This window comes from Ornithorhynchus anatinus, chromosome 5, assembly GCF_004115215.2.
Source record: "Ornithorhynchus anatinus isolate Pmale09 chromosome 5, mOrnAna1.pri.v4, whole genome shotgun sequence".
Classification (NCBI taxonomy): domain Eukaryota; kingdom Metazoa; phylum Chordata; class Mammalia; order Monotremata; family Ornithorhynchidae; genus Ornithorhynchus; species Ornithorhynchus anatinus.
This window is the reverse complement of record NC_041732.1, coordinates 91586611-91604808: the sequence shown is the minus strand read 5'-3', so window position 1 is coordinate 91604808 and position 18198 is coordinate 91586611. Positions and strand designations below refer to the sequence as shown.

The window sequence follows — 18198 nt, the reverse complement described above, 5'->3', positions numbered from 1 at the left end:
AAAACCAAGGCGCTGAGATGGTAATTGACATCCCCAAGGTCACCCAGCAAGTCCCATGGCAGCCAAGTGGCAGGGTCAGAATTAGAACCCAGGCACTCTGATTCCCAGGCCCAAGATCTAGGCCGTGCTGCTTCCCAAATCCAGTTCAGTTTTGATTTGGAGGCTTTCGAGGTTTGGAGAGGTGTGGACTGAACGGATATTTTAGAGCGACCTGAGCAGCAGAGTGTAGTAAGGACTGGAGTGGGAAGAGCCTGGAGGCAGGGAGGGTCAGGGAAGAGGCTGATGTTTGTCTGGCTTTGACAGGTGTTTTTGGATCAGCACGGTAGAGGTTTGGATGAGAGAAAAGGGTGGATTCTAGAGACGTTACGAAGGTAGAACCGACCGAGTTTCATGACAGACCGTATGTGTGGATTGAAGGAGACGTGAGTCGAGTTGAGGCATCATGAATGTATTCCTCTTCCAATATGTAACCCCCCTTGGTTTCTTCTGTCTTTCAGATCTGATTCAGATTCCCCTAGTTGTACAGTTGCTCATCTTCATAGACTTCCTCGTGACGATCGTGTACTGCCTCCGTCTGCGTGTTTAAGTCCGAGTATGAGCAGGTTGACTTACATCTCTGTCTGCGATCGCACCATTCCCGCTAAAGCGGACATTCCCGCTACTGAAAAACGGCAGGTAAGGTGGCATTTATCAGTTGAATGTTTCCTGTTAACCGTGAGTCAGTTGGTCCAGTGTTTTTGGTTTTGTTTTTCTCCCATTGGGAGATTAGTAACATCCTAATAATTTTTTAAGCTGTGGTATGTTATTTAGGATAATACCTTGTCTTCTAACCACACCTTTTCCCATTCTGCTGCCTCTGTATCAGCCAGGCTGAAAGATCGAGAAGTCTGTTGCGGAAGGTCTTTGTGACTATTCCAAGAGCTCTGCTCTCATATCCACGAGTTCCGAATCTGGTCTGCCCCATGGATTGATGTGGTTGGGTCGTCCATCCTCTTCTCCCTCTGACACTCTCTCTAAGTTGAGCCGGGCTTGGCACTTGCCCGCTTTCCCTTTCCTCCTTTGTCCCGTTGCCTTTTTAGATGAGGGGAGGGCTGCATTGGGTGTGTAAGTCTCATGAAATCCCCATTAGGAAGCCGTGATGGCCCCTGGAATTGAGACATTTCCTGAGTCAGTGAGTCTTGGAAATCTGTTTTGTGGTTGTTGAATCAATTGGTCGAGCCTACTGTCCGATGAACAATTCGTCAGAATCTATTAAGGGTTTTTTTGGTCTGTTTTTGGTATTTAAGCGCTTACTCTGTGCCAGGCATTTAGCCCTGGGTTAGATACAAGGTAATCAGGTCGGACACGGTCCGTGCCCCACATGGGGTTCGCGGTCTTAATCCCCATTTCATGGATGAGGTACCTGAGGCACAGAGAAGTTAAGTGGCTTGTCCTAGTTCACACAGACAAGAGGTGGAATCGGGATTAGAACCCAGGTCCTTCTGATCCCCAGGCCAGTGCTCTATCCTGTAGGCCACCCTCCTTCTCGGTTTTGAAAGTGCTACCTACAAGTTGTGAATGGGCGCGTGTAGCAGTTTGTACTCATAGTTTCAGCCACAGATCTTTCTGAACCTGTGTTTTACATTTCCCCTGCATACGAACGTAGTTTCCCACATTCTGTAGCTCACTTAAATGTTAGCCACCGAGATGTGTTGCAGTCCATTTTTCTGGTCAATTCAGGGGGAAAAGCACCCAGGCACAACCAAGTGATGCGTTATGAATTATGATTATCTCTTCTTTGCAAAAAAGCGTAAACATTTCGTTGTTAAGCACAGCAGAAATAAGATGTGAAAATATAGTTTTGGTAATGGATCAATGGTCAAGCCTTCCTGGGTGGAAACTAGATAATTTTAAAATGGAAAACTCTACGACTGTAAACCTATGCATGTTGAATTCCAATTAAAAGTAAAAATAAAATTTAAAATCACTTTGCCCTTCCCTAAGAGACAGCCTGGCAAACTTCTGTGTTAGAAGTTGGACATCAGACTAAAAGAGATGATTTGGATTAGACTAATAGGCTGTGCCGTAGCTGAGGTTTCGTGTTTGTGATTGAGCATCTTCTGGGTAGCTGAAAATTAATCGTATAACTCGTATAGTGCCTGGCAGTTAAGCGTGTCGTAAGTACTTAAATACCATTAAAAAGTCCCCCAGAAACTTGTGACACTGGCATAAAAGGACTTTTAGTGTGAATGTTTAAAAAAGTAGTGAATTGTGAAAATTGTGACTTCTTACTTTTTAAATAAGCAGTATTGCCAAATTGGAATTCTTCGGTTATTCTTAGAGTGACGCCACGAATGAATTGAGCACGACAATAGTTCGAGCCAGTCCAGTTCCAACGGAGGACCAAGCTGCCGCAAAATTCAAAGAAAATCTACCCCTGCAAAGCATAGGAAAAGGAACGTCGTTAAATAATAGTCCATCGAATCCGAACCAGATTGACGTGACCGAGTCTGCTGGTTCTGGCTGCAGAATTGAACGTCAGATCACTTCCCCCAAAAGTGGCAATCTCCTGGAAGTTCACCCACCAAGCCTAACGTTAAACCACGAGGAACTGGGGCAAGCTAACCTGGCTCCGCCAGGCAAACCGTGTGTCGTCCATCAGGCTTTTTCAACTGGAGTAGATGCCCCCGTGTCATGCCAGGATTGTTCAAGCAAAGCTCGAAGTCAAGGATTCCCCTCGACGGATATGGTAACTGCCCTGGGCGGATTTAGCGGGTACATTCCATTGAGTCAAAATGCTTCCGGTGACCAGCACGCTTCGCTTCCAAGCTTCAAATCTCAAGGCTCTGCCTCTGAAATGAGGACCCTGTCGGCTCCAGCTCCTCCGCTCCTGACTGGGCATTCCCTTTCAACGACTCCCTTTGCCCAGCAGTACTTAGGAACTTTGCCTCCGAGTGGTAATGTCGCTCTGCCTCAGTATATCGGCAGTTCCACCCTCTATGGTCTTCCAGGATTTCCGTGCGCTGCCGTTCCAGCCGAACGTATTCAGAACGCTCTCGCGATGGGAATTCCTCTAGGGCAGAATGTCGGATCCGGATTGTTGGGTGGTCCTTCTCTCTGTAACACCCACTCCGGTTCCTTGAGCCAGAATCTTTTGAATGCCGCAAAACCGTATCCTGGACAACCTATTAGAACTTGTGGTATTGACCAGTGGGAATCAAGAATAACCCCGGGGTTTGGTAAGGATCTAATTTTTCTCCTGTACTGAATTCTTGCTTGGAATAATTCGATTTTTTGAATTTAAAATGAAATAATGATCTCTCGTTTATGAAGCGTGATGTTATTCCCTCATCAGTTATCTTCAACAATTTCTACACTGAGAGAATTGAGAACCTACTGTCTCACCTACCTTTTCTTTTTCAGATTTATCCATGGACTAAGGGGTCGTTTTTTTTTGAAAAAAAAATTCCCTTATGAATTATTCTTTCTTAGAAACAGAGTTGAGGATGCCCCTCCCATTTTACAAGACACCTCATCTAAAATCTTGATGCCGAAGTTGAAAGTATTTATTTCAGATGTACTGAATATTTGTATCCTATTCTCAGGAGGTGTAATTTTACACTTTTACAGAGTAGCATTAGTCTGTGACAAAAATTATAGGTGGGTGGGAAAATCGCAGAGAGCCACTCGGCCCTGCTGACTAAAATTTTTCTTTAGACCTCACGGTCCGTCTCCCAATCCACTGCCTGGGCCGAAGCTCATATTCTAGCTGGGAACCCCCGCTTCCAAGGAAGCCTCCGATGGGCGCCTGGTTGGGATGTTTTGTTGGCCTTGTGTCCTTGTCCTTGGCCGTCCTGGAACTGGAGAGGGGGGTAACTCAGTGGAGCCCTGCAGCTGAGAGGGAGGAGGGGAATTTGCTCATAAAATGGACCATTTTGGGGATTTCTCAACTTCTGAGAATATCTTAATTCTCAGCGTGGTGTGGCTCAATGGAAAGAGCCCGGGCTTGGGAGTCAGGGGTCATGGGTACTGATACTGGCTCTGCCACTTCTCAGCTGTGTGACCGTGGGCAAGTCACTTAACTTCTCTGTGCCTCAGTTACCTCATCTGTAAAATGGAGATGAAGACTGTGAGCCCCACTTGGGGCAACCTAATTCCCTTGTATCTACCCCAGCGCTTAGAACAGTGCTGGGCACATAGTAAGCGCTTAACAAATGCCAACAATATTATTATCTTAATAGCGCAAGCATTTGCACCTCTCTATTTAATTGTCTTGTCACTGGCTCTCATATTTTCTCCGCTACCCTTCAGTTATAAGCCGTTAATGTCATTACTGATATTCCCTTCGGACTAGCCTCCTAAAATTACTTTTCCTCCCAAGAGGCCTTCTCTGAGCCTGTATTTCCCCTTTTCGCCCTCCCCCCTTTGGACTATGCCCTTGACTGGGACTTATTAATCAGTCAATCTCTGGAGTTTATTGAACGCTTACTATGTGAAAAAGCCCTCTAATAGTAATTATGGTATTTTTTAAGCACGTACTATGTGCCAAGCACTGTACTAGATGCTGGGGTAGATACAAGATAATCAGGTTGTCCCACGTGGGGTTCACAGTCTTAAACAGTGCTTGACATACAGTAAGTGCTAAACAAATACCTTTATTATTATTATTATTATTATTAATCCCCATTTTACAGATGAGGAGCTGAGGCCCAGAGAAGGTTTGCCCAGGGTCACCCAGCGGCTTTGGGGGAGTATTCATTCAATCGTGTCAGAGCGCTTACTGTGTGCAGAGCACTATACTAAGCGCTTGGGAGAGTACAGTACGGCAATAAGCTTTTCATTCATTCATTCAATAGTATTTATTGAGCACTTAATATTTGCAGCGCACTGTACTGAACATACATTCTGTGCCCCGAAGGAGTTTTCAGTCTAGAGGGGAGTACAAGGCAACAGAATTAGCAGAATACTTTGATACTCACTCCAGCCCCACAGCACTCATGTAAATATCCTTAGATTTTACTACTTCCCCTAGCCGTAATTTATTTTAATTTGTGTCTCCCCCCGTAGACTGTAACCTGCTTTTATCTTCTTCGTATCTGTGAACTCGCATTGTACTTTTCCAAGCGCTTACTACTGTGCTCTGCACACTGTGAGCACTCACTCAGCACCCTGGATTGATTGATTATTTTTTTATCCGGGGAATTTATAGTCCAAGACTTGCCCACTGTTCCGTGGCAATCTTTCCAGACACTCTGACCGTGCGGCTAGTTTAGGTCTGGACGTTAAAGCAGATTCTTGCCTAATTAAATGATATTTTTGTTGGAAATGAGAATATTTCGACCAGTCTCCTCTTCTGCTAGGTTTCTACATAGTGTAAAACGTTCAGTCCGGGTTCCCCCCTCTCTTCAAGAACCTCCAGCCCATCCACCTCCACGTCACACAGAAACTCCTCACCGTTGGCTTTAAAACACTCACCTTGCCCGCTCCTACCTCACCTCACTACTCTGTTACTACCACCCAGCCCGCACACTTTGCTCCTCTAATGCCAAACTTCTCACCGCGCCTCGACCTCCTCTGTCTCACCGCCGGCCTCTCGTTCACATCCTACCTCTGGCCTGGAATGCCCTCCCTCTTCATATCGGACGGTTCATTGCTCTCCCCCATTTCAGAACCTTATTGAAGGCTCATCTCCTCCAGGAAGCCTTCCCCGCTTGAGCCCTCCTCTCTTCCCACTCCCTTCCGTGCCGCTCTTGCTCCTTCATTCATCCTCCCATCCCCACAGCACATACGTATATATCTGTAATTTATTTATTTACATATTTATGTTAATGTCTGTCTCCCCCTCTAGACTGGGAGCCCGTTTTGGGCAGGAATGTGTCTGTTGCTGTACTCTCAGAAGCGCTTAGTACAGTGCTTTACACACAGGAAGGGCTCAATAAATACGGTTGAATGAAAGAATGTACATGTATGTAATTTAATGTCTCTCCTCTAGACTGTCAGCTTATTGTGGACCGGGAACATGTCTGTTTATTGTTATGTTGCACTCCCCCAAGTGCTTAGCACAGCGCTGTGCACACCGCAAGCACTCAACCAATAGTTTTGACTGAGCGATGACTTTATGATAACCCGAGTTTGGCCAGCTTTCTCCAAAATGGCACGTGTGCGGTTTCTTTTCTGAGTCTTTGCTTTACCTTTAAAGTAACTTTAACTTCCCGACAGCCATCGAGGTCAGTTATTGATCCTTTTACTAGGCATTTGTAGCTGGGTAAAATGAGGAGAAAATCTAACTCGAAGCCCAGCGAAGCACCTCAGAGAGCATTAAATGACCTAGCTCTACGGTAACGCATACGTTCTGAGTTTGCGACGTATGAAGAAAATCTGCCAGAAAAAGATCACTGACGACGTGTGTGTTCTCTTCACCAGGGCAGGTGCGTGTGCCCGAAGAATTGAAGTTCCCCCACGCTTGTTGCGTGGGAATTGCTTCGCAGACCAGCCTTAGTATTTTTAATCCAACAGACCGCTGGTTACAAGTCAGTATCGGAGTACTCAGTGTTACTGTCAATGGCGAAAAGGTAAGCCAGCCCTGATTCGCGGCATCCAGTGAAAAGACTGAGTGGAGTCAACTACTGTGGCTTTTTTTCCCGGTATTTAAGTGCCTACTATGTCTCAAGCACCGTTCTAAACGCTAGGTACAAGGTAATCAGGTCCTTGTCCCACCTGGGGCTCACAGTCGTAACCCCGTCTTACAGATGAGATAACTGAGGCGCAGAGAAGGTAAATGATCTGCCCACGGTCACACAGCAGGCAAGTGGCAGAGCTGGGAATAGAACCTAGCTCCCCTGACTCCTAGGTCCGTGCTTTTTCATTCATTCATTCAATAGTATTGATTGAGTGCATACTATGTGCAGAGCACTGTACTAAGCGCTTGGAATGTACAATTCGGCAACAGATAGAGACAATCCCTGCCCATTGACGGGCTTACGGTCTAATCGGGCTGCCTCCCTGTAGTGGGAATCTAAATCTGGTGGTATTTTTCTCCACTCTTCTCCAGGTACTTGTGTTCTAAACTTCAGTCTTCCTTCAACTGTCATATTTTTTGGGAGGAGGGTTTCGCTATTGTTTGCTTTTTGCCAGCAGTGTTGATCATTCCTAAAAGGCATGAGTTTTTGAGCCCCTTGAGGGACAGGGCTGGTGTCTCATTTCCATCTGTGTACAACTTCCTCAGCGCTTTGTGCAGTGCTCGGCATACAGTGAACGCTTAATTAGATCCTCTTAGTACTACCAGGTCGTAGCCTTTGTGAAAGGAGGACAGGGAGATGTGGCTCAAGGTTGTGTTATGGCGTGCAACTGAGCCACGAGAAGCAGAGTGGCTCAGGAGAAAGAGCCTGGCCTTGGGAGTCAGTGGTCGTGGGTTCGAATCCCTGCTCTGCCACTTGTCAGCTGTGTGACTTTGGGCAAGTCACTTCACTTCTCTGTGCCTCAGTGACCTCATCTCTGTGCCTCAGTTACCTCATCTGTAAAATGGGGATTAAGACTGTGAGTCCCACGTGGGACAACCCAGATTCCCCTGTGTCTACCCCAGCGCTTAGAACAGTGCTCTGCACATAGTAAGTGCTTAACGAATATCAACATTATTATTATTAAAATGGGGATGAAGACTGTGAGCCCCTCATGGGACAACCTGATCACCTTGTTTCCCCCCTCAGTGCTTAGAACAGTGCTTTGCACATAGTAAGCGCTTAACAAATGCCGTCTTTATAATTATTTTATTATTATTATTATATAATTCAAAGGTTTAATAAGCATGTTAAGTAGACTTTTAGAGTCGGTTTGTCGAGCTTGGGACCCACAATTCGGTTGAATGTGCCTTTCACAGGACCACTCCTCGGCAGTGGCAAGAAAGCAGGAGTAGAGAGAACAGTTGTTGCTGTTGTTATTATTATTATTATTGTTATTTCAAGTGTTGAAAGGCACAGAGCTAAGTGCATGGGTGACACAGAAAGGAGAGGGATTCTCACTGGTCTCCAAAAATCCAGCCTGTCCTCCCTTCAGTTTATACTACACCCTACTGCTCAAGTCGTCTTTCTCAAACGTCACTTGGCACCCGTCTCTCCAGTCCTCAGAATGGTTACCCACTTCTCTCTGAATCAAGCAAAATGTTGATTTTGAAATGTTGAATCCAAAATGTTGAATCCTTGGTTTCAGCACTTTCCACCACCTCTCTCCATCTTAAACTTGCTAAGCCCTGGTTCACACCCACTGTTTCTCCCAAAGCCCGTCTCCTTATTGAACTCCACCCTATATTTATTCCTTTCCTGATTACTTGTTCGTTCTATTCTCCTGCCTGGAAATCTGTCTCTCTTCAGGCCAGTGTTCGCTGGACTATGGCTCTCCCCATCTTAAAAACGCTCCTAAAAAAACCCAACCCCAAACCCCTACCTCCTCCAGGATACTTTAATAATGTTGGTATTTGTTAAGCGCTTACTACATGCCAAGCACTGTTCTAAGCGCTGGGGTAGATAGAGGGTAATCAGGTTGTCCCACATGAGGCTCACTGTCAATCCCCATTTTACAGATGAGGTAACTGAAGCACAGAGAAGTTAAGTGACTTGCCCACAGTCACACAGCTGACAAGCGGCAGAGCCGGGAGTCTCTGGCTCTTTCCACTGAGCCACGCTGCTTCCCCTTCCCTGACTAATTCCCAACAAGTCAAACCAACATTCACCCTTAGCACTTGTATATTCTCATCATATCCAAACATTTCAGTTCTCTCAAAACGTGTGTTCACTGAGCATTTCGTACAGAACCTTGTTAGAAAATTAAGGTGTATTTTGACACATTTACAGCCAGATGGAGTTGTGTGTGATGTTGGTCAAGGCACACATACAGCAACACAAGTTGTCCTTGGTGTGAAATTCATGAAGAAGGTAACCCCCGTGTTCTGGGAGAAGATGCATATGTATATTCAGAGGATCATTCCTTTAACCTGATGGGGTCATGTTAAAGTTGTTCTTCCTCCTGCTCCTACTCCTTGCAAGTAGATTTTAATCTCCTTGAGGGTAGAAAACTTGCATGTATTGTGCTTCTGTCGAACTCTCCCAAGCACGTGGTACAGGACTTGGCACTCAGTAAGTCTTCAATAAATTCCATTGATTAATTGATTGAAATGAACCTAGCATTTTTGAGAAAATGGAATTTTTAAATTTTAACTCGCCCCCCCTTTTTTTTTTATCTTTTAAAGGTGGACCTTTCAACTTATCATTGTCTCGTTTTCAAGAATAAAGCCATCATAGGCCCTCACACTACAGAAGACGTAAAAATACTTTTTATCCCATCCCACCCGGGAATTTTTCGGTGTGTGTTCAGTGTTTCTTCTTGGCCAGTTTCAGCCGATCCTGAAACAATAATGCAGGCAGAAGCCTTGGCGACGAGGGTAATTTTAACATCTGTTGCTGAAAACCCCATCCTAGAGGTAAGGGATTTCTATTTAAGCACACTGTTTATTCTTAAATGTTTCCGTGTAGATGCCATATAATTCAAACCAAATTTACTTCTAATAAAGATTGCTAGTATTAGGTTGTTGCTGGGCTGGGTTGTTAAGATGGTGATTGGTTGGGAAACTTAGGGAAAAATCTCACTTCCTACCGCATTCATGATAATGGTTAGGGTGTTACCTACCTAGCGAGATAATCCTTGTCAATTAGCAAAGTTTTTTTTTCTTTATAGGTTCCTAAATATTTTCTGCCTTTAAATTTAGGTAGAAACAGGAATGACAGAAGCAGAAAAGACAGATGTTCTAGATTTTGGTGATCTGACATGTGGAAGTTGGAAAGCGCTCCCCTTAAAACTGATCAACAGAACGCACGCCACTGTCCCAATTAGACTGATTATCAATGCAGTAAGTATGAGGATATAAGCAAATCTCTGAAAGAGCAGTCGTATAACTCTTGGCCTGATAGACAATTAGGTAATGTTTATTCATGAGGAATGCTTACAAAAATCTAGCTTAACTAGTTTGCGTATAATGAAAGACAGCATATTAAAATCATAGTATGTTTTTGACTTTATAGTACCCATTTAGCCGTTTTCATTTATTTGTTGGCATTCTTTTTCCCAACAGAATGCCGTAGCGTGGCGTTGTTTCACATTTTCCAAGGAACCTGTTAATGCTGCTTTTGAAACTGCACTTCAGACTGATCTGATGGCTCAGCTAGCAGCTCCTTCTGTCATAAACCATGTGATGCATGCAAGTTATGATGGACAGGCAAGTAGTGGGATTTATAAACTTGATTTATGTAATGAGGTAGGCCCTTTGTTGTTGTTTTTTCTTCAAATGTAGTTAACTTTGTTGCTTCTCCCTTCCGAAGAAGAAAATGAGGTCACTATCGTCACTGAACCCCAACTTTTTGGATACCAAGTGAGGAATGTCTTTTTTTATTTTTCAGGATCCGGAAGTTCTAGTCATTTGGGTTATTTTCCATGGACCAAAGAAACAGATTTCTGGATCAGGTATCTTGATTTCTTACCCTTTGAGAGAGCTTTTAGGTTGAATCAAGGTAATTGATTTTTTTGGTTGAGCGTTGGTGGGTAGTTGAAGGTATTGGATTTTTCAGCCTCTCTAATTCTAAGAGGAAAATGAGTCCCTTCTTAGTCAAACTCCCACCTGTGTAATCTCTCACCCTGCTTAGTACACTGCTCCACCCGGAGAGAGAACTTACTCTTTCAGAAATTATTGTGAAAACTTAATTCCTCCTAAAGTACTTTGATGTACTTTCTAGGAGCACTGCGCTAAATTAAATTCGTGGTCCTTTTCCTCAGTTTAGTCCCACTTTCAGTATGTGATTGTTGGAAAATGGCCTTGGTCACAGCTTATATGCTCCAGGAAAGCTTTTAGCATGAGATCATGACATTTTGGCTGCCTTTAAGATGCCTTCTTAACATCCTTAGTCGTGATCTGAAACAGCACGGCGGTGAGCCCTCCGCCGTGCCTCTTCATCCCTCCCTGCGGAGCCCAACTGCGTGGGAGAGAGGCCGTCCCATCCTCCATGCCACCAGGACCTCATCGGCCCCTGTTCCAGCCCAGGAAGGGCTCCGGGAGCGGCAGCGTGAACGCTTCTCCCCTTTTAAAAACCGTTGAGAAATCCCTCCGCCGTGGCTGTAGCTGTGACTTCTTCCGCTGTGACTTCTCTGATTGTTGTTCGGGCCCTGAAATCCTGCTGCTTATTTCTTGTTAGCTTTATTTTTTGTTAGATTTTCGTTTCATCTTTTCTTTTTTAAAAGGTCTCCATCTCCATACCCTGCCCCCCAACCCCAATTATTCTTAGACTTTAAGCCCTTTGGCGGAGGTCTGGGGTCAAGTGTATAGCTCATCCATATACTACTTTCACCGCGCTTAGTAAAGTGCTTTGCATATAGTCAGCGTTATTTCTACTACTGGGCAACCTTGTCTCTGACTCAACGTCTGATTTCTTTCTAGCACCTTGCTTTGGATAAGTCTTGCTTTTCTTTCTCTGATCCTCTACTTTCTCTTTAATTCTCCCTTTCTATTTTCCCATGTCCCTCTTTTTTTTTTCTCTTCTCCCTTTTCCTTTCTTCTTTTCCCTTTTTTTCCTTCTTCCCCACCAAATATTCTCTGGGCCTGCTTGGTGGCATCTCTGTGTTACGGCCCCATCCTGCTGGTTATGCTGAGCGTTTCTAAGGTCGAAGCTCTCGGAACTAAAACAGTGACCTTTTTCAGAGATTCTGGGGCCAGCGGAAGAATTCTTTGCCAGAATTGATGTGGAAGTTGACAGCCCAAGCCCTACTACCATCATCAAAACCGTGGCCCTCCGAGCAAGGATGGGAATCGCGAGGATACATGCTCCCAAAGACCTACAGGTAGTGTAGATGTTGGAAAACATGCCTAAACTATTGACCTTGGCATTGTTATGGTATAAATCCAGCTTCTGTCCCCCGCGGCGAAAACTCCCCATGGGAACAGTTTGACTGTTTTCAGAATTTAAGGTTGTACCTTCTAGACCCCCTGACCATAACCTTTACCATCTCCTCATGGACATGCCATCCAAGCATCTATCTAACCATTCCTGAGGTAGCATCCTTTGCTCCTCCCTTCCTTCCTCTCCCCCCGAGTATTTCTAACTTACTTTTTAATATTGCGGCCCTGTTAGACTTTAAGCAGGCCGAAATCACGCCTCCAGCCTCTGTCGTACCCTCCCAGGTGCTTATTATGGTTCCCTACAGAGTGGGCACTCAGTAAATACTGACTTCTTGTTCATGAGTTTATCCAAATGCTTTTTGAACCTATTTATGGTTTCTTGCCTTCATAATTTCTTTGGCTAATTATGTCCATCTGCTTCTATCTAGTAGATTTAAAAAACTATATGGAGAATTGTTTTCTATATTTATGCTTCATTTTTGTAAAAATGCAACTGCTTTCTTTTTCCTCCTTAGACAGTACATATGTTTGCTGGTGTAGGTTCATCAACGAAGCAACTCTTGCCTTTGAAAAATGCCGGGAATATTGAAGTTTATTTGAGCATCAAGGTAGGAGGGGTTATTTGTACTTTTTTTTTGGAGAAATTGTTTCTTCTGGGCAGATTTAAAAAAAATCAAAATTGAGTGATCTTTTTTTTATAGAACAGTCTTTTTTGCAAAGCTTTTAAGAAATCCTGTACAGAGTTAAGCAAGTATCTTGCCTCCTACACTAAAAAATGCCGGGAGGAGCAGTGTGTGAGTGGTTGGTCTCATTTATAGCTATCCTCCCGATTAGAGATTTAGACTTGCTCCCATTTTATTAACCCGTCACCAACCTATCCTATCTTCCATCCTAGTCAAGCTTTCTTGAATCCATTAAGTGTATCTGTCTGAACTTATTTTGGAAGCATATTCTTTATGCGCTAGTTGTTGTGTGAGATATTTATGCCATCCTTGCCGCAGCAAATTCAGGCTTCAGTGGTTCACTTGTAGTTTATTGTAGAATATTCTGAACTTGGAGGCCTTGTTTGCCTTTAAACTGTGAGCTCATGTGGAACAGGGAATGGGTCTGATCTGAATGCATTAGATGCACCCCAGCACTTAAGAGTGTTTGACTCATAAGCGCTTAACGAATGCTATTATTATTATTACCCAGTTTACATCCATTGTGCTTTTTATTGTCTTCAAGTTTTTCCCTCTCAACCTTTCATCTTTCTAGACCCAAGCACCGTAATGGTCGCAATTTATCCTTCTTAGGACTTCTTCGATCCCCTGGGTCATTTTAGTACCTCTATACTACCCTAACTAACTTTAACAGCTGAAGTCTGAAACAGAATAGGGTAGGTGGGAGGTTAGGGAAAGAAGAAGGGGGGAAATAGGAAGCAGCACTGCCTAGTGGATAGAGCACGCGCCTAGGAGTCAGAAGGACCTGGGTTCTAATCCTGACTCCACCAGTTGTCTGCTGTGTGATCTTGGGCAAGTCATTTAAGATCTTGGGCAAGTCATTTAAGTTGTCTAGGCCTCAATTAATTTAATTCATTTGAAAATAATAATAATAATAATAATAATGGTATTTAAGTGCTTACTCTGTTCTTAGTGCTAGGATCGATACAAGGCAATCAGATTGTCCCACGTGGGGCTCACAGTCTTAATCCCCATTTTACAGATGAGGTAACGTAGGCACAGAGAAGTTAAGTGACCTGCCCAAGGTCACACTGCAGACAAGTGGCGGAGCCGGGATTAGAACCCATGGCCTCTGACTCCCAAGCCCAGGCTTTTTCCAAAGGGGATTGAGACTGTGAGCCCCATGTGGGACACAGACTATGTCCAACCTGATTAGCTTATATCTACCCCAGTGCTTAGAACAGTGCATGGTACGAAGTAAGTACTTAACAAATGCCATCGTTATAATAGTGTTATTATTATTATTAAATAGGGAGTGATGTGTGTAGCAAACATGAGGACATAATGGGTACAATTCCTCAGACTTGGCTGCGGCTAAGGTGTGCTGGACTAGAACAAGTGAGTGGGTAGTACATAGTGGCCAAGTGGAAAGGGATAGGGAGAAGAAAAGAAAAAAAAAAAGAGCTTTATTTGCCGCAATAAGCGGCTAGTCTAATTGTGAATTTGTTTAGGTTTCAGATCAAGCCAAGTACTTTTCAGTTGAACCACAGAATCTTTTTCTAAAACCTGGAGAAGAGCAAGAAGTTGCGATTTCATTTGCTCCTAAAGATTCCAAAGTCTGTGATGAGAGGTACTGTGTCTTTCTGTCCCTTAAGAGAAAAACCTGTTGAATGTATCAAGGTGTCTTTACTGGCTGATACCAAATCTTTTTTTTTAACCTCTCCAAAACATAATCGTTGCAGGTAAACCCATAATTCTTAGTATTGGATTTTCTGAGGAACACTGAATCCTTGAGTAACTCCAGTTTTACCAAAAAATTTTTAGTGGCTTGCATACCCTTTTTTGATCATATTATTTTGTGTCCACCAATAATCCGTATACACCCTCAAACACTTCTCAACATATAATTTTCAGAGTTCTGAAAGCTCTTAGATTGTTTTACTTGAAAGAGAAACAAAAAATGCCAACTGACTCCCTCTCTTCTTCCCTCCTCCCCCTCAAAATCTCTCCACCTAAACCCCACTCATTTCAGAAGAGGGAAAGACGATAATTGGACCTTAAGACCGGGGATCAAATAATCAGAAGTCTCTCCTGCCTAAAGATCTTGGCGGGGCAGGAGCTAAGCCTGATAAGAAATTCTAAAGCACCCAGATGTACTTCTGTCCTTGACCTTTTTTGTAATGCAGTTAATATTACAGATGAAATAGAAAATTCCCATTAGGTAGGCGTGACTAACTGAAGTATTTTTCTTTACGTAGCGTCTTGAAAATATTAGTGCAACCATCTGGGCCTCAGTATGAAGTAGTACTCAAAGGTGAAGTAGATACCTCAGTGAGCAAACGTCCGACAGCGACTTCCTGCTACTCAAACGTTCCCCCCATTTTGTCTAATAAGCAATTCGTAGCTTGGGGTGGCGTGACCCTTGGAAGAATACTGTAAGTAGCAAAATAGTGTGCTTCTTGTAAGAAATGTCTGTTCTTAAAATCTACCTCGCTTCTGTACTTGGGTTATAACTGCTAGAATTTCCAGAACATTCATGAATCATATACGATTTTTTTTTTTCCTTTTGGTCATAACTCCTTGTGTGTATGTGTTTTTGTTTGTTTGTTTGTTTTAAAGTCAACAGAAACTTGCTCTAAGAAATAACTCTTCATCTACAACTCAGCATTTACGTTTGTTGATAAGAGGTCAGGATCAGGACTGTTTTCAGGTTTGTTTAGTATTCATTTTAATTTAAAATCTGGAGCATATAACCTAAATATTAAAAGCATTTTGGAGATTAAAGGGGTTTTGCCACTAACCACTGTGTGACCTTGGGCATATCATTTCACTGAACCTGTTTCCTCATCTGCAGAATGGAGGTAAAATACCTGTATGCCCCCCTAATCTGTGTCTGAACTGATTGTTTTGTGTCTACCCCAGCACCGAGCAATGCTTTGGCACATAATAAGTGTTTAAGAAATATTCTTATCATTAGCAGTCGTGGTAGTAATAATGCCGTAGTATTTTGAAATCAGGTTCATGAAATGCAAAGTTTTACGATGGCCGCAATGTAATATGTGAAAACCTTATGGTATTGAGTGACTCTTTTCTTGCGTTTTCTATTTCTAGCTTCAGAGTACGTTTGGTCCAGAAGAGAGATTGACAAGCAATCGTGAAATCAAAATTCGTCCTAAAGAAGATGTTGACATCTATTTAACGTTTGCGCCCACTCGTATCGCTTGTATGTTGGCCAAACTTGAGATCAAACAACTAGGGATTCGGTCGCAGCCAGGTGTTAAATTTACCGTAAGATTACGCTTTTTTGTTTTTTACTGTTACTAGTGCCTTATGCGAACTTCCGTGTGATAAGTATGGGATTTTTAAACTAAACTATGGTTAGGGATAATCCCGGATGTGATTGATTGATCCATGTTTTGAAACTCTAAAATAGTTTTTATTTTATTTTCGTTCTTGTGAAGTCTGGTGAGTCACTAAATGATGTTGGTTTTTTGTAAGACAAGCTGGCACCCTCTTTTCACTTTAAAGTGATGGTAGAATTCCTTTCACAGTTTGCCTGTTAATAATTCAGAGACTACTGTGTTATTCTCTGAGTTTCTTCTGAGGTTGAATATTTAGACTTAGTGTTTTTAAGGTATGGCATTTTTCAGCTTTGTAATCACGCATTATGTTATGAAATCCGTTACCCGCTTTACGAAAGAAAAATTAGAAGTGTACTGTCTGGTGGTTTTTTCTTAGTGCTCCTTGCCGTAGCTTTAAAAATTGCTGCTGTGTCAGAAACTCCTGGAGTTTACTTCGAGCCATGCTTGGAAGAGCTTTGACAACTGGGATTCTGTCGTATACTTCTAAACGTTTACTAAGTGTTTCAGGGCTCTGCATCTGGTAGACACTCGCTGCAGAGAAGCAGCGTGGCTCAGTGGAAAGAGCACGGGCTTTGGAGTCAGAGGTCATGAGTTCGAATCCCAGCTCTGCCGCTTGTCGGCTGTGTGACTGTGGGCAAGTCACTTAACTTCTCTGGGCCTCAGTTACCTCATCTGTAAAATGGGAATTAAGACTGTGAGCCCCATGTAGGACAACCTGATTTTCCTATGTCTACCCCAGCGCTTAGAACAGTGCTCGGCACATAGTAAGCGCTTAACAAATACCAACTGTGGAGGTTGAGTGATATATCATGGAAGGAGAAAGTTCTGCGTTGATTTCATACTTCGGGAAGAAATCAAATTCCTCTACTTTCCAATAGTTGAACCCAAGTGGAGGAAATGCAAATGATGCTGTTTCCTCAACGCCCTGGGAGTCAGAAAAACCTGGGTTCTAATTCTGACTTTGTCACTTGTCTGTGTGACTTTGGGCAAGACACTTCATTTGTCTGGGCCTCAGGTACTTCATCTAGGGATTAAGACTGTTAGTCCCAAGTGGGACATGGACTATGTCCAACGTGTTTAGCTTGAAGGTACTCCAGCGCTTACTGTAGAGCCTGGCACATAAGTGCTCAACAAATAGTACCTATGAGTCTAAAATGTAGCTGAGTTAAAATCATCATTTTCCCATCAGAAATGGAATGTAGACCTCCAATTTAACACTCCACGTCCTTCCAAATGCTGCCTCGGTGTAATGAAGAACCAGTGGCCCAACGCTGAGAACCATTCTCGCTTTCTTCTTGATTTTTAAGGGTGTGCAAAATTTCAGCTAGATACCTGCTATCCTATGAGGACACAGCATGCCAAATTAGAAAGTAAAATGGAATCTGTAGCGTTGACCGTATGCAACCCTAGAAGCCCAACTCTGCTGGCAGAAGAGCTTCGCACTGCAGAATCCAGACTGGCCTCAGTCTTGCGACTTCAGGGCCGCAGATCGGCAAGAAGGAATTGGTTGTAGGGTTAGGGATTGGAGCGGAGCTGAGCCACTTGCCTTTTCTTGCCCCGGCTCGTCGTGTTCCATCTGGGGAGTGGAGAGCATAGCGAGAGTAGGCCAGCAGCGATGAATCGCATCATGAGGCGCCTTCAGGGTTTTCATGTGCAGGACACATTTATGGCCAAAGTGACCACAACCAAGGGCTGATGCTATCCTGCAGCACCACAGGGCAGCAAGGAGGTTGCTTTAGAAGCTACTGCCGTCTTCACCCTACACAGTTGTTAGCTATTTTTCAGGATTCCTTGATTTTTTGTTTTATGGAGCCCGTATAGCAGATAAAATACTATAGGAGGTTCTTCGATTAGATGGCGTAACCTGCACAGGCATTCCCCTGCTTTTGGATCTGAGATTAGAACCCAGACACCCCCGAGTCCTAGAGCCATGCTCTTTCCTCGGGACCAAGAGCAAAGGCTCATACAAAAGTGGGGTTACCCATCTCATTCATTCATTCATTCAGTAGTATTTATTGAGCACTTACTATGTGCAGAGCACTGTACTAAGCGTCTGGAATGTACAATTTGGCAACAGAGACAATCCCTGCCCATTGACGGGCTCACAGTCTAATCGGAGAAGACAGACAGACAAAAACAACAGCAGTAAATAGAATCAAGGCGATGTACATCTCGTTAACAAAATAAATAGGGTAATAAGAATATATACAAATGAGCAGATGAGCACAATGCTGAGGGGAGGGGAAGGGAGGGGGGAGGA

At 43.6% G+C, this 18198-nt stretch overlaps 1 protein-coding gene and 1 long non-coding RNA gene across 7 annotated transcripts in view; one reads left to right on the top strand and one right to left on the bottom strand.

Annotated features, from left to right (window-relative positions):
- CEP192 (centrosomal protein 192) overlaps positions 1-18198 on the top strand; it is a 104876-nt gene that overhangs the window by 44585 nt on the left and 42093 nt on the right. For all 6 annotated transcript variants that reach the window (XM_029065485.1, XM_029065487.1, XM_029065486.1 and 3 more), the window contains exons 18-30: positions 498-675; positions 2321-3218; positions 6403-6551; positions 9221-9451; positions 9737-9877; positions 10100-10243; positions 10425-10488; positions 11717-11856; positions 12430-12522; positions 14088-14206; positions 14835-15011; positions 15196-15286; positions 15688-15864. In XM_029065485.1, coding sequence (XP_028921318.1) covers positions 498-675; positions 2321-3218; positions 6403-6551; positions 9221-9451; positions 9737-9877; positions 10100-10243; positions 10425-10488; positions 11717-11856; positions 12430-12522; positions 14088-14206; positions 14835-15011; positions 15196-15286; positions 15688-15864 — 2602 coding nt within the window. The remainder of the gene's footprint in view (positions 1-497; positions 676-2320; positions 3219-6402; positions 6552-9220; positions 9452-9736; positions 9878-10099; positions 10244-10424; positions 10489-11716; positions 11857-12429; positions 12523-14087; positions 14207-14834; positions 15012-15195; positions 15287-15687; positions 15865-18198) is intronic.
- Positions 433-2850, bottom strand: LOC120638390. Its single transcript, XR_005660039.1, has 3 exons — positions 2606-2850; positions 2272-2416; positions 433-574 (listed from the first exon to the last, which is right to left on the bottom strand). It is a non-coding gene; the product is annotated as an uncharacterized LOC120638390 (long non-coding RNA).